Source organism: Scyliorhinus canicula, chromosome 4 (genome assembly GCF_902713615.1).
Source record: "Scyliorhinus canicula chromosome 4, sScyCan1.1, whole genome shotgun sequence".
Lineage (NCBI taxonomy): Eukaryota > Metazoa > Chordata > Chondrichthyes > Carcharhiniformes > Scyliorhinidae > Scyliorhinus > Scyliorhinus canicula.
The window spans coordinates 45078960-45093714 of record NC_052149.1 but is presented as its reverse complement, the minus strand read 5'-3'; the positions used below and the strand labels follow the sequence as shown (position 1 = coordinate 45093714).

Sequence of the window (14755 nt, the reverse complement as noted above, 5' to 3'; positions counted from 1 at the left end):
GCGGACCTAGACCCTTTGTTGGCGATATTTGGAGTTTCCGAGAAGCCTGAGCTCGTGGAGAGGAGGAAGGCCGATGTCATGGCCTTCGCCTCTCTGATTGCACGGCGGCGAATTTCGCTGGAGTGGCGGTCGGCATCGCCACCGGGGGTAGCAGCTTGGTTGGGTGACCTGTACAACTTCCTGCGGTTAGAGAAGATAAAGTATGAGTTAAGGGGCTCAGCAGGGGGGTTTGAGAAAAGGTGGGGACGTTTGTGACCGTGTTTGAAGAGCTGTTCGTTGTGGGGGGAGGGGGGTGAAAAAGGACAAAATCTGTACAGACTGTATAATTGATTGTTGGGAAGTATGTTTCCCGGGGTGTTTATTTGCTGTAACCTGTTTTGATGCACGTTTGTAATAAAATACATTTTTTTTTTTTAAATTATATAATCCATCGACAGAACTGTATTTTGACCTTCTCATCTCCTTGTCTTTTTTTAAAGTGAGACAGTGACCTGGCTGGTGGTGGCAGCCTAGCTGTTCGATTGGCTAATGAGTGACAATTCTGTCAGTATGTTTTTGTCGAGTCATAGATGTTTACAGCATGGAAACAGGCCCTTCGGCCCAGCTTGTCAATGTCACCCAGTTTCTATCACTAAGCTAGTCCCACTTGCCCTCATTCGGCCCATATCCCTCTGTACCCACCCTGCCCATGTAACTGCCTATGTTTTAAAGGGGAAAAGTTGTACCCGCCTATACCACTGCCTCTGGCAGCTCGTTCCTGGTGTACACCACCCTCTGTGTGAAATAATTTCCTCTCATGGTCTCTTTTGTATCTCTCCCCTTAAACCTATGCCCTCTCGTTCTAGACTCCTCCACCTTTGGGAAAAGATGTTGATTATCTACCTTATCTATGCCCCTCGTTATTTTATAGACCTCTATAACCTCACCCCTAAGCCTTCTACACTCCAGGGAAAAAAGTCCCAGCCTCCTCTTTATAGCTCAGACCATCAAGTCCTGGTAGCATCCTCGTAAATCTCTTCTGCACTCTTTCTAGTTTAACAATATCCTTCCTATAATAGGGTGACCAGAACTGAAATTAGTATTTCATGTGTAGTCTTACCAATGTCTAATACAACTTGAACAAGACGTCCCAACTCCTGTATTCGATATTCTGGCCAATAAAACCTAGCATGCTGAATACCTTCTTCACCATCCTGCCCATCTGCGACTCCACCTTCAAGGAGCTATGAACCTGTCCCCCTAAATCTCTTTGTTCTGTAAATCTCCCCAACTCCCTCCAATTAACTGAGTAGGTCCTGCCCTGATTTGATCGACCAAAATGCATCACCTCACATTTATCCTAATTAAACTCCATCTACCATTCATCGGCCCACTGGCCCAATTGGTCAAGATCCCGTTGCAATCTTACATAACCGTCTTCACTATCCATTATGCCACCAATCTTGGTGTTATCTGCAAACTTACTAACCATGCCTCCTACATTCTCATCCAAATCGTTAATATATATTACAGATAGCAGTGGACTCAGCACCGATCCCTGAGACACACCGCTCGTCACAGGCCTCCAGTTTGAAAAACAACCCTCCACAACCACCCTTTGGCTTCAGTCACCTACATCGTTGGTGCCTACATGCACCACAACAGCTGGCTAGTCACCCTCCCCCTTTTAGAATGTCCTGCAGCCACTCAGACATTCAGGACCCTTGCACCCTGGAAACACCAGCTTCCTGGAGTCTCGTTTGCGTCTGCAGAAACGCCTCTCTACTCCCTTTACAATCGAATCCCCTATCACTATAGCTCTACCATCTTTTTCCTGCCCTCCTGCGCAGCAGAGCCAGCCACAGTGCCATGAACCTGCCTTCCCCTGGTGAGCCATCTTCCTCAACAGTATCCGAAAAGGTATACCTGTTTTGGAGGGAGATGACCACAGGGGGCCCCTGCCTTCCTACTCTTCCTTTGCCTGATGGTCACCCATTTCCTATCTCCCTCAGTACTCTGCGGTGTGACAGCATGTGTGATCCACGACTTCCTCAGCATTATGGATACTCCAAACTGAGTCCATCTGCAGCTCCAGAGCCGTCGAGCGGTATTTATTTTCTCTTTGGCAACATCCAGCTTCTTCTCTGTGGTGCCTGTTGTCCAGTATGGGCTAAGATTGGGTTCTTTCCAGTTTGGCTCCCCTCTCTGCAAATCTGTCAAGCTGTGAATGAATACTTTGGATCATACTGGTCAACTTCTGGGGTTGCACTTTAGTTGAGCAAACAAAATATTGAGATAAGAGGGCATGCAGATAATTGGATTGGAAGATCAGAACAGAGGCATGCTGGGTGAAATGGGAAAGTACCTTGGCAGGGAGTGCTGTCCTGGACTTTGTTTTGTTTTGGCCTGCCGTTTACTTTATTTTCAGTAGCAAGGGAGATCTTGGTGCACTAAACCTTCTCTTCCCAGGTCCTCATTTTTGAGGGGGGGGGAATTATATGAAGTCAAACTGTATCCCCCGACAGGGTTAAATAAATGGTTCTTCTTGGTCAGCAGGATGGTGTTTCTGAGCATGAGCAACGTTCCCATCCAGGAATGTACAGGGGGTTCCTTCATGCTGTAGTTTATGCCACACACAAAATGTAGCTATCTGGGTAAGGAGGAAAAGTTGCAGGAAGGGGAAAGATTCACTAACTTTTCTAATGCTTTTTGCTACCCTATACAAATATGGCTGTTGGGGTTAGGATTAGGGTTGCTCAGCGCGCACAAAAAAATGAAATGAAATGAAAATTGCTTATAATCACAAGTAGGCTTCAAATGAAGTTACTGTGAAAAGCCCCTAGTCACCACATTCAGCGCCTGTTTGGGGAGGCTGGTACGGGAATTGAACCCACGCTGCTGGCCTGCCTTGGTCTGCTTTAAAAGCCAGCTATTTAGCCCTGTGCTAATTGATGGTCAGAACATGCAGCAGTTGATATCAACTCTCAGTACGTGTAACTACTGCTCTTTTAGCAGCTATTGTGAGAAATTCAACATTGGAAACACCTAGCATTGTGCTTCCTGCCATGTAGCGTGTACGTTGGATTAATGTCAACATTTTTTTAATGCATTATCCCATTAAGATCGTATGAATTGGGTCTTTTTCAATGTACTTTGAAATTAAGTGTTTTGATGCAATGATTTAAATAAGATATGGATAATGCATGTTTTGCATTATAATTGGTTAATCACCACTGTTAAATATTTCAGGCAGGTGGTACCTATTTGAGTCAGGTGTACAACATCACCTTGCTATGCATGGATGAATACATAATCGAGCCACAGTCAGTTCAGTTCTTGGTCCAGCATGGCTTTGATTTCAATAAACAGTATTCTAAAGGTATTCCCTACCACAAAGGAAATGACAAGGTAAGGGCAAACTTAGTTTTACTTATTTATTTATTTTTAAATACATTTAACCCTTTATTATATTTGTTTGTGCTGGATTTCTGGCTTCATGCTCTTTCAATTACTATTGCATACTTCGTAGGGGTGGGAAAGATGTTGACTTCATTGATTTGTGTGTAATTTATTTCACTGGTGCATAAGTTATGGTGTTCAGAGGCATAGTACAGCTCAAAACAGTCTTATCGTCACCCTGCCAGGCTGCAGTGTACAATAGCATAGAGCATATCCTACTAACGCTGCCATTTTCAGTATCAAGCTGTGCCAGAGCAGCTTTACCATGGTTACATTCAAAGTGCTCAATGTACCTTGGCCCAACATCAAAAGAACATTCGCTACTATGAAATTGTAATCTTTTGCAGTTACCAATCTGGTGGCTTGTTACAGACTGTTTTATGCTGCGCTTTTGTCCAGGAACTGGATGGATACTACCCAAATTCTGTTCACATTCAACCTGCGCAGGGCAACTAGGGGGAGGGTTACATATCAACAGTCTAGGCCTCCAAACTCACTATTTTTGATTTTTCCACAGCCTAATGAATGTCGTGGCCAGAATATGAGAGCTCTGTTCCTAGAAATTATTCAGTCAAAGAAGCCTTTAATTCTTCACAATGGGCTGATTGACTTGGCGTTCTTGTACCAGTGTTTTTATGCAAACCTACCAGACCAGCTCATGACCTTCACAGCCGATGTGTCGGAGATGTTTCCAGCTGGGGTTTATGATACCAAATACGTTTCCGAAGTTGAAACTCGCTTTGTGTCCTCCTACTTAGAATATGCCTACAAAAAATGGTAATTGATTTTCCTTTAGAGATAAGGGACCAGGGAAGTGATTTTCTTTAAAAATTGAACAGGATTATCATCTAAATCCCAGAAATCTTAAATTTCCTTATGTTATAAGTGTCATGTGAGAGTACCTTTAAGAAATGGGTGTTTATTACTGCAGTGATGTCAGAGTGGGTGGAGCTGGGCTGTCTCAGCTTTTTATTTTCGTTTTAGGCTGTTTGCTGCAGGGTGTGTTTTAGTTTCGTTTTCAGTGTTGGAGCTCAAGCCAGACCAAGCAGGTTTGCTGTTGTTCTCTCTGCCATCAAAAGACTATCTCTTGATCATTTGGTGAATTCAGAATTATAAATGTTCTCAGTAGTGAATGTAAACCTAATGTGCTTCTGGTAAAAAGTGCTTTAAGTCTTATGGATGTTAAAAGGAAAGCTTAAAGGATTACTTAGTGTTGTATTTGAATGGTTGCTAAGATGTTCACTGTAGGTTTTAAAAAGGCTAACTTGAGTTCATAGAATAAACATTGGTTTGCTTTAAAAGATACTTTTCCATTTCTGCTGTACCACACCTGTACAGTGGGTCGTGTGCTCCCCATACCACAATCTATTAAAAGTTGTGGGTCAGATGACCTCCATGATACACTTTGGGGTTCTCTAAACCCTGGCCCATAACATAAGGAATTGAGATGGTTTTAAATTACACAATTGAAAAGCTATAAAAGCATAATTAATATACTGCAAATCGCAACAGCTTTCTCACCTCCAATGAATTATTTCATTTGTATTGAAACTATAAAACTAATGTGATATTGGATAATTAATAAATGTTCATTGAGTTAATTCCTTGTTTTCAAGTCATGGAATCTGTGTCCATCTGGCCTTTGATTAACATTGCTCAATTAAAAGGCAGCAATCTTCATACTACATTGAAGTGTCAGCCGAGATGATGTGCTCAAATCTCTGGAATGGGGCTTGAACCCTTCTGACTAAGAGGAGAGAGCTTCTGATGAACCCAAAGCTAACACAATGAGGCACTCTTGGAAAGTGCCAAGAACCTTAGTTGGCAAACGCCGTCTGAAGAAGTGTTTTCACTCCTGAGCAGACATCCCCAGCCTTGAGCAAAATATTAAGAGCATTTTTGCAATATAAGATTGGTATGCCAAACTCTTCACCCATATACTTTTTTTAAAAGCATATTTTTGTTGTTTGTGCGAGAGGGCTTCATTTTTGTCTCAATAATTACTTGGTGAATATAAATTTGTAAAGGGCAAGCAATACCTCTTCTTTGTCATTAGAGGGAGTTTGTTGTTTAGAAAGCTCTTCCAAGACCTCTGGTGGTTTGAAACAGTAATGTCAAAATCCTGGGAAAGCATAGCTGTGATTTGCTGATTGCTGTCCTGACTCTCGTAATGGTACATTGATTGTTTCAATTTGCAGCAGAAGGGAGAATACCAGATTAATTGGCACTAGCAATGGGCATCTCTCCATTGAGTTCTGCAACTACAAGCAGGCATTCACCGGTTATATTGACTATCGGCACTGCAACCTCCCAGAAGCTGACAAAAAGGTTACAGACGAGGGTAAAATAGGAATATGTGAACGGTTTTCTGTGAGTATAACTAACATTTTTAATTTTGGGGGGAATTTTGTAAAATGGAGGGTGTCTGTACTCCTCTCATAAATCATCTTTAGGTCAACATTTCACACTAGTAACCAGATATATTATTTGTCAAGCCTCACACGACCCTTTTTCGGCTTAGTATAATGCATAATGATAATGGGAAGTACGTTCCATGACAATGCACTTATAAATGTCTTTGCATGTCTCCTAAAAGGCTTACGGTTGGTGTCCAAATGGAGTGAAATGCTCCCTCTCACACAACACTGACCTCATTATTGATGAAGATGAACGCATCAATGATAAAAGAAAGAAGAAAAAGGCCAGGAGAAAACGACGACAACACGCAGTAGAATCGAGCGACAATCCTACAGAATGTGCAGTTGCAGATAATATGGACCCCACTGATGTCCCACCGTCTAAGTTATTGTGCGACGACACCAGCGTGGAACCAGAAAGGATGGACACTGGGGAAATAGCACAGGAAAAGCTATTAAGTGATGTGCAACTCCCAGAGGCTACCTTTGACGAGGAGAGGAGTGAAGACAATCTCTGTGGAGTGGAAAAGCAGGGGGAATTTATAAGCAACAGTAAAATGGAAAACAACCCCGAGGATCAAAAGTGTATAAGAACTGAATTGGTGGAAAAGAGCGAAGTGGAAAAATATGAGGGGGGCACCCACCGTGCAGGGTTTGACGCTTTCATGACTGGATTTATAATGGCATACATTTTAATGTGGAAAAATGGTAGCACAAAGATGGACCCATGGCTCCCTGACTGCCATAATAAACTTTATCTAAGTGGGAAGGCCATTCCCTTACAAATTTGTAAAAGTTCATTCTCAAAGTCCTCAAAAGCTCACCAGGCCAAGATTGAATTGCTTAGGGAAAAACACTGAGGTTCGAACCATTAAAAAAATTTAATGCAGCTTTTTAAAAAAAAAATAAACATTTGAGTTCCAGGAAAACAGCCAGGTTTTCTTGTACATCTGTTCAAAGAATGTAATTAATTTACAGACCTATGGACTTCTGGGTAGTAGGAGGGATACAATTAAACATGCATTGTCTTTCTATTGTGGAAATGCTACAATTGATTAAATTTTAGTTTACCTTCCTTGCTTTGCGCTGTTAGATTACAATTACCCGAGTGTTGCTGTTTCCAATATATGAAACTAGATGCTAGAAGTGTTTGTATTAATATGCTACACGGTGATATTTGATATGGGGATTGGCCAGCCTCATTGAAGAAACCTTTATTGCTATTTGTTTAGTTTAATTCAGTGTTAAATAGGATCAAAGACATTCTTATTCACTATATTGCATAACTATCATTAGTTACAGATTGAACAGTTTCTTTTCCCCCCCCCCCCCCCGCGCGTTTTCTTTTGTTAAACGTTGATCAAGCTCGTCCTGGACCACGGAACCCTTTGTCACTGAATGTTAAGTCCAACCCAGGTGGTGCAGTGTTTAGTACTGCTGCCTCACAGCGCCGAGGACCCAGGTCACTGTCCGGGTGTTGTTTCTACATAATTCTGCTTGTGAACCTTATAAATTAGTCAGTTTCAGGTGGAGTAATAAGGGCAAACAGTTTAGTTGTCATTAAGGTGGTCCTCAGTCTGTCCCAAATTTAAATCTTTAATCTCCACCCATTTTCCACTGTGGTCAGTATTTCTTGATCGAATGCTAAATGGAGTATATAGTGCTATAATCCCCTTTCGAACAGGGAAGGAATTTGGCTCCAAATCTGTCGCGCACACAAAAAAATTCCAACAAAGCAGTTCTTAAATTATAGCTTTAATTAGAGGTCTGAATATTAAGACATTTAGCAAAACTCCTTTCATAAATAAGAAAATAGATCTACAATCAATATATTTTTCTTCCCATTGCAAAAAGAGGAAAACATTTTTGCATAGAATGTAGTGACAAGAGCTGCTTATTACAAGTGCAAATTATCTAGTTATACAAGTGTCGGAACTGCAAACTGGCAAAGGAACATTACAGCTTTTGTTCAAGTCTATAACAAATTTGTAAAAATCATTTTGTTGTAGTTATAAGGAAAGCACTCTGAGCCATAGTTCAAAATTACATCAATGTTTTCAAATACCTTTTTTCTGAATGAAGTGATACAGGAATTACTACCAAGTATACCTCGTCAGATTAGACTATTTTTAAAAGGGCATTTCCTGTTCTATAACATCTTGTCTCCGATTAATTTATTTACCAGAATCAACCTCTCAGAGTATAAATGACCCATTGTTATGTACACCTTGGGTCGGTAACTTGGTTAACCATGTTTCTTTCCTATTAAAGGAAAACTAAAGATCACTTTGTCCATTTAAGACAATTATTGGCGAGAAAATTGCCATTATAAAACTGTCAACATTCAATTATTGAGAATGTGAGAAGAATATTCTGCAAAGTTTACAAATAACATTGATTAGAAATCTCAAGTTGCTAAGATAGAAGAAGAATGTAAAAAGCTCTGTTTTAGCACTGCTATTCCAGCACTTTTCATATTTGGTATACCATCAGAGAATGTGGTGTTCAATACATGGGGATTTTGGAAAGTGAATATATCAATCACAAGGCAATCATTTATTTTTGCAGATCAAGACAATGTTTTAAAAAAATTTTTTTTTTTTTTTTTTTTTTGCTATAATCACGATTGCAGTTCTTGTAGTAATTTACTGGTGGACTGCAATATTAAACACCTACAATATTGTTTGTAATGGTGAAAATTATTTATCAGCCGACAGAAGTTTTTTAATTTACAGGGATTTTTCCATAATCATTACAAAAATAAAGAATTTCTCAAGCAGGCATCAAATGCCTACAAATAAAAACTGTCATTTGAGCTCTTGTAACTAGTTTTCTCAAAAGCTGAACTCTCCAGAAATGATCATTTTGTTCACAGACATGAGCTTCAAAGTGGACTCGCTTTTGACAAAATTCAAGAATGTTACATTTATGCTGTTGAAAATTTGCAAGTAAAAACATACAATAGTTTTCATTTTTCCAACAAACTAAAAGGATGCAAAGACTATAACGGGTGCCATGATGGAAACCATACCCTTCAAATAACTTACAGTAATATTTCATCATGATCAGCAAAGGCAACTAAAACTCACTTTGTTGCTGCAGATTGTGTGTATGTAGGACATCATTTCAAAAAATAAAGTAGCACTGGCCTGATTAAAAGTGGAACTCTAATCATTGATGGCTTTCTTGGACCCTGGAAAATTAACATAGCTGAAATTGCACATATTCAGATACCTGTGGCTAATAAGCAGTACTTCACAATCTGGTGTTAAATATTGGCTGTATCTCTATTGTAAAGTACTCATTTAAATTTGCAGATCCAATCATTTAACTTACTGACAAATTTTATGTGTGGTTCCAGGTAAAGCTCAACCAGAGGCTTTGGTTGCTCAAAATTATCTGTGTGAAAAACAAAGTTCCCAATTCTGAAAATTACACACAAATGTGGGAAATAGGTGGGAAGCAAGTGGAAATTTAAAACAATGAATAGAACAATTATCACATGAGTATTGCTGAAACAAATTGAAGCAACATCAGAACAATTCACAAAAATACTATGTAAAGAGAACAGTTTATACTGCATAAGACAAGTGCTGAGATTGATTGGCAAGTGGATTCTGATTGGTAGAGGTGTTGCCACAGAGAATGCACTAGTTAATTGTCACGCTTTGTTTAAATTTAAACCAGGCATGTTGACTGTGATCGGACAAGTAATTGCCCTAGGGAATTTTACATATATTCAGTTTACACGGTCTTGCCCTTTGCAGACAGAAAGAACACATGCACACATTGCACCTTTTCCAGCTAACAAAATAGGCGGCAGTCATTCTCTGGTTCATTCCCCAGGGCAACGTCTTGACCATGGTCAACCTGTCTGGTTTTAATTTAAACAACGCTTGGCAATTAACTGGTGCACTCTCCATGGCAACCTCTACCAGAGTCCACTGCCACACTCTTATACAGCATAAATTGTTGTTCCCTTTACATTTGATATTTACAAGATGAAACGCTTCAACATGTCTTTTTTCAGCAATATTGAAGTTTTGTGCTATCAAACAATAAATGATCAAATTATTTTAGCAAGACAGATTTGCTAAATGGACATAAAGATGTCTCGCTTGTGTCAGATGATGACATTTAGTAAATATATGAATCACAGTGAAATGTTTCAGTGGAAGATCACCCATTGATTATCTGAAATCCAACCCAAACTATTAATTTGGAATGGGATTCATTTGAAATAAAAAAATGTTCCCTCAACCATACTAATAAATGTTTTGATAGTTGAGCCTCTTCATTTTTAAGACCTGAAATGAATATCTCAAATTTTGTTGTCAAAATTGGATCTTTCCCACCTTGCCAAGTGGTTTTACTTAATAATGGAGTCTGCATAATAATGTACATTTAGTGAGGCATTTCACTTGGTACAGGGAATCCATTTGTGATCTCACGATTCCCATCATTTAAATAGTGGCTCAAAGGTTAGTGCCAATATAATAAATTAATCCTATTGTGTGAAAATAATCAAACTCCTGGTAACATTACATCCAATCAGCAGCTGAATCATGAAGAAATTCCCATTTATACACACATTGTAATGAAAGTCGCCATAGTCCTCGAGGACCATAGGTTGTACTCGCTCCTTTTGAGAGTGAGCTGACTGGTGGTAATTTAGCCTGAGGACAGCACACTTCAGGCAAGTGGCACGGTTGAGAAGACAGTGCCTTCATGGATACCTCGGCTGGTACGGGAATTGTAATAAATGGTTCCTGAATCACCTTTGTCTAAAAAGATAAATGAACCAAATTCATCACTTGTAAATTATTGGCAGGCTACACATGGATTTACAGAGTTGAACAGAGCTACTGCCAACCCACTTGTTACTTCTTCACCATAATTGATTCAGGTATCACAAGCCCGAGCTGGAACTTTCAGGCAGAACATTATGTCAAGTGCTCAATCTATCTGAAATTCCATTTTTCTTGAACAGAATTAGTAATTGTTTATTCTGATCAGATATCAATTTCAGGGTGGTACGTTATATTTAAGTATAAAAAAACCTTTTTATGATTCAAACCTACATGCACCACAAATTAATTTGACCCAATTCTTTAAAAATGACACAACCGCAGATAGCTTACATGGTCCAATGTCACATGGTTATTGATGAATGTACCCCACCCATACTTTTACATTCCTCCCCCACATTGTCTTAAATAGTATACGTTAAAACAAAATGCACAATCTAGCTGCACAGCACATTTGGCATTCAAACATACCGATATTGGTTTCACATATTGAATTCCTGCATCATTGTGCAAAGAAGGAAGAGTGCCTGCGTGGTGTGCTTGTCCCACCCACCTATGGAGCAACACTGACAATAATATGGAAATGGACAAACTACCGTAAAATTGGAGAATTATTTACCAAATAAAAAATAAGCCTGGGCTTCAGTTCAAAAGCTGTCCATCCATAGTTAAGCATAATTCTAGAGACAAATGGGTACACGACCAATGAATGAAACTTTATTTACACATTGCCTTTCAGGTCCTTGATCCTGGTGCTTTACAGCCATGGAATACTTTTGTGCAGTCACTATTGTAACCTAGGGAATCAGTAGCCAATTTGAACACAGCAATGACCCAATGAGACACATGAAAAAGTAATATGTATTTTCTAAAGTGATTATTTGAGATATAATATTGATCAGAACATCAGGAAGAATTCCCCTGCTCTTACTGAATAGAATTACAGTATAAGTTGAATCCAGCCAAGAACTGATGAACATCTCAACTGAAAGATGACATCTCTGGCAGTGTAAAACTCAGAATTGCTGAGATTATGTGGTGAAGTCATTGGAATGAGATTTGAATCTGCAACCTTCTGATACAGGTAAAAATGTTACAATCGAGCCAAGGCAGATCCCACAATACAAAGAAGAATGATATTTGTGGGAATACTTCAGCTATCTCAACATGTTAAGAGCAACTTTTATATTACACCACAAAGAGATGGGTGATTACGGGCAAGTACATTCGAAACATGGTATTAATCTTTGTGCCCCAATTCCTCCATTAAGATCAGCAATAAACAAGTAATGAATTCTGCAATAGAAAACATGTCTGGAATTTACACCATTTATATTGATAATGCAAATCTTAAAATTGAAATGGAGGCCTGTCAAAACTCATGCCCCAACATTATTTTGGATAGGTTTCTTCACAGTGAAAAAATTGCAGCTTCAGTGGTCTGACAAATTCTATTAATTAAGTGGTAGGGCAAAGAGTTTGCTCTATGTCTTTACTGCAAAATAATCAAATATACAGAAATTCAAAATAATATACAATAGTCACACGCCTTTTTGTGCAAACCACAAAGTAAAGCCAATCCATCAGATTCCTGTCATTCTACTCAACTAAGTTCATATAACATTTAATATTAGAAATGCCAAGTCATATTTAAAAATGTGGCCTTTTTACATAGATTGTTATTTGTTGGTGTTCACCCAAATATTCCGAAAACCAAATGGCCTTCCATTCAGCTCCACACTAGCAGCCATGTAATGCATCTTTCTTGATTTGGGCCACTAAAAAAAAGAGTGCTAACAGTTTGTACGGCTGGAGGATTCTGGACACAACAGCTTTGCTTTTTGCACATACATCAACTATATCAAAAAGAAAACCACAAGACATCTGTAAAATGAGATTCTACTTGATTTCTGACCCTTTTATGCTCAAATGCCTGGTTCCCATTTATGGAATGTAAAATAACAAACATCTATTAATATCTATTGCAAAAATCTTACTTTCTGAATTACTTCTAAATTAAATTATGAAATGTTAATAGTACACACCAGGTAAAAGCCAGAGTTTCCTTACATAATAAGGTACATCTAGGCACACATCTAATTCCTTGAATATGTACACTGCAAGCCAAGAAAGCACAAAGCCTCCAATGGATCAGAATCCAATGTTTGAAATGACAGAAAACAGTGATGGTTAAGGACAGCCAATAAGTGATTGACTTGATATCTTGGGCCACTACAGCAGTTCTTAAATGGTGTATTTCTTGAATGAAATAACACATAACTGCTGCATGCCACAAATCAGTGCCTGGATTTATCAAATACGTACTATCCAAAGGTGTGTACATTGTTTTAGTTAGATGCACAGTATGTAAATAGAAGTGGGACCTTATGCATATTCTTTACACATTATGAAAAACCCAAAGCATCTACCAACCTACACTTCTGTTATTAGTTATCCTTCACTTCACTGTTACCCAGCCAAGCTTAGGGCAAGTGTTTTCAAATAGAATATTTTTTGGTGTCAAACACATAGCTAAAGGTAATATCAATTGCAATGCCCTTGCTCCAGGTCAAGGCTCTGCGAATGATGAAGGCGCATGGGTGAGAATAAAGATGCTCTTGGTTCTTATGGAACTATTTCTCACACAGAGCGAAAATCCTCCTGAGAGTCCAACTAGAACTTACAGGTGGCATCAAAATGATAGCAATAACCTGATTCAAGTGTCAACAGCAGTACTATGACACCTACAGCAACTATGATACCAATACTGTGCTTCCTTCCCAAAGATACATACTGCCTATATTTTTATTGTGCAATAATTGTTTTGTTGCATGTAGCTAAGTTTGATTCCATTGATAACCTTATCCAAATCCATGTGCTGGTAACTCCCCTTAAATAGCACAGAGATGCAATACATAGTATTTCTATACACTTGGAATCAAAAACTCGGTAGCTTTTATATTGCACTCTACTCTGGAAATGGATTCATAACTGCACAGTACCCCTGTAATTTTCACCAACCAAAAAGTTATGGTTTTTGATCACAATTAAGTAATTTCCTAGGATTTCAATACTATTTATAAACATCATAATAAAGTATAGGTTTGCACTTAAATCGATAATGCTGTTTTAGTAACCCAAACCATGGCCAATATAAGGAAAGACTGGGTGTTGAAAAATGGTGCCAAGACAAATAGACCACCATCTTAAAGAAAATGTATTAAATTACATGGCACTATGCTGAAATACTGTGATATAGCTCTCTACCCCACCAAAAGCTTTAATTTGTGAAATGTATAAATTAGCAGTTAAGGTGAATTAGAAATGCAACTTCCATCATCATCGTTACTTAAATGGGAATGAGCAGAGCTACAAAGATCTGAATTCGCTCTGATATTTGACCACATTGATCATGCTTCCCAATTTCTCTATCCAGAGGCTTATTTTTGCTTTGGCTATTTGTGCTATTTTCGCAAATTTACAAGAGGATTAATCACTGATATTAATAATGTTAAGAGTTTAAAAACTAATTTCACACCCTCAAGGAATTACAGGATTATGTTTGTAGAGTGAATTATACAAATTGAACTAAAATCTGTGAAAATGTTTAATACAAAAAAAAACTCAAAACAATGCAAATTGCACACATAAGAAACCAAAGTAATGAGTCAAAGACATTTTTGCGGCTTGTCCAAGTCTCTTTTTTTTAAAAAGCATAATCAGATCAATATTGGACAGCTTTTTCACCATTAGAGTGCTGTAATTTGGAGTCAGACTGAATGTTAATTAAATGGTGACCAGTATTCATGAGGTCTGAAAATATATATACAAAATCCACATTTTTTTAAATTCAAGCAAAAGAAAATTCTAAGTGTTGATCAATGAATTAACATTAATGGGCCTGAACAATAACACATTTCCCATTAAATTTAGTTCATTATATGTCAAAGCTCATTTAAGGTCAGAAAACATCTGCACTGCAGTATTAGTCATGGGAAAACCTGGAATATGTTTGAACAAGTCAATTGAGAATAATCTGAAGTAACTCACCCATTAGCTCAAATGCAAATTAAATGCACCAATTTACCTTAA

The 14755-nt window shown here is 38.4% G+C and overlaps 1 protein-coding gene across 4 annotated transcripts in view; it reads left to right on the top strand.

The window, feature by feature from the left end:
- toe1 (target of EGR1, exonuclease) overlaps positions 1-8540 on the top strand; it is a 39128-nt gene extending 30588 nt beyond the window's left edge. For 3 of the 4 annotated variants that reach the window (XM_038794164.1, XM_038794162.1, XM_038794161.1), the window contains exons 5-8: positions 3229-3387; positions 3956-4215; positions 5637-5808; positions 6035-8141. In XM_038794164.1, the coding sequence (XP_038650092.1) occupies positions 3229-3387; positions 3956-4215; positions 5637-5808; positions 6035-6715 (1272 nt within the window). In that variant the 3' untranslated portion in view covers positions 6716-8141. Of the gene's footprint in view, positions 1-3228; positions 3388-3955; positions 4216-5636; positions 5809-6034 lie in introns of all 4 variants that reach the window. The other variant, XM_038794165.1, reaches the window with a different exon arrangement.
- The last annotated feature ends 6215 nt before the right edge of the window (positions 8541-14755 follow it).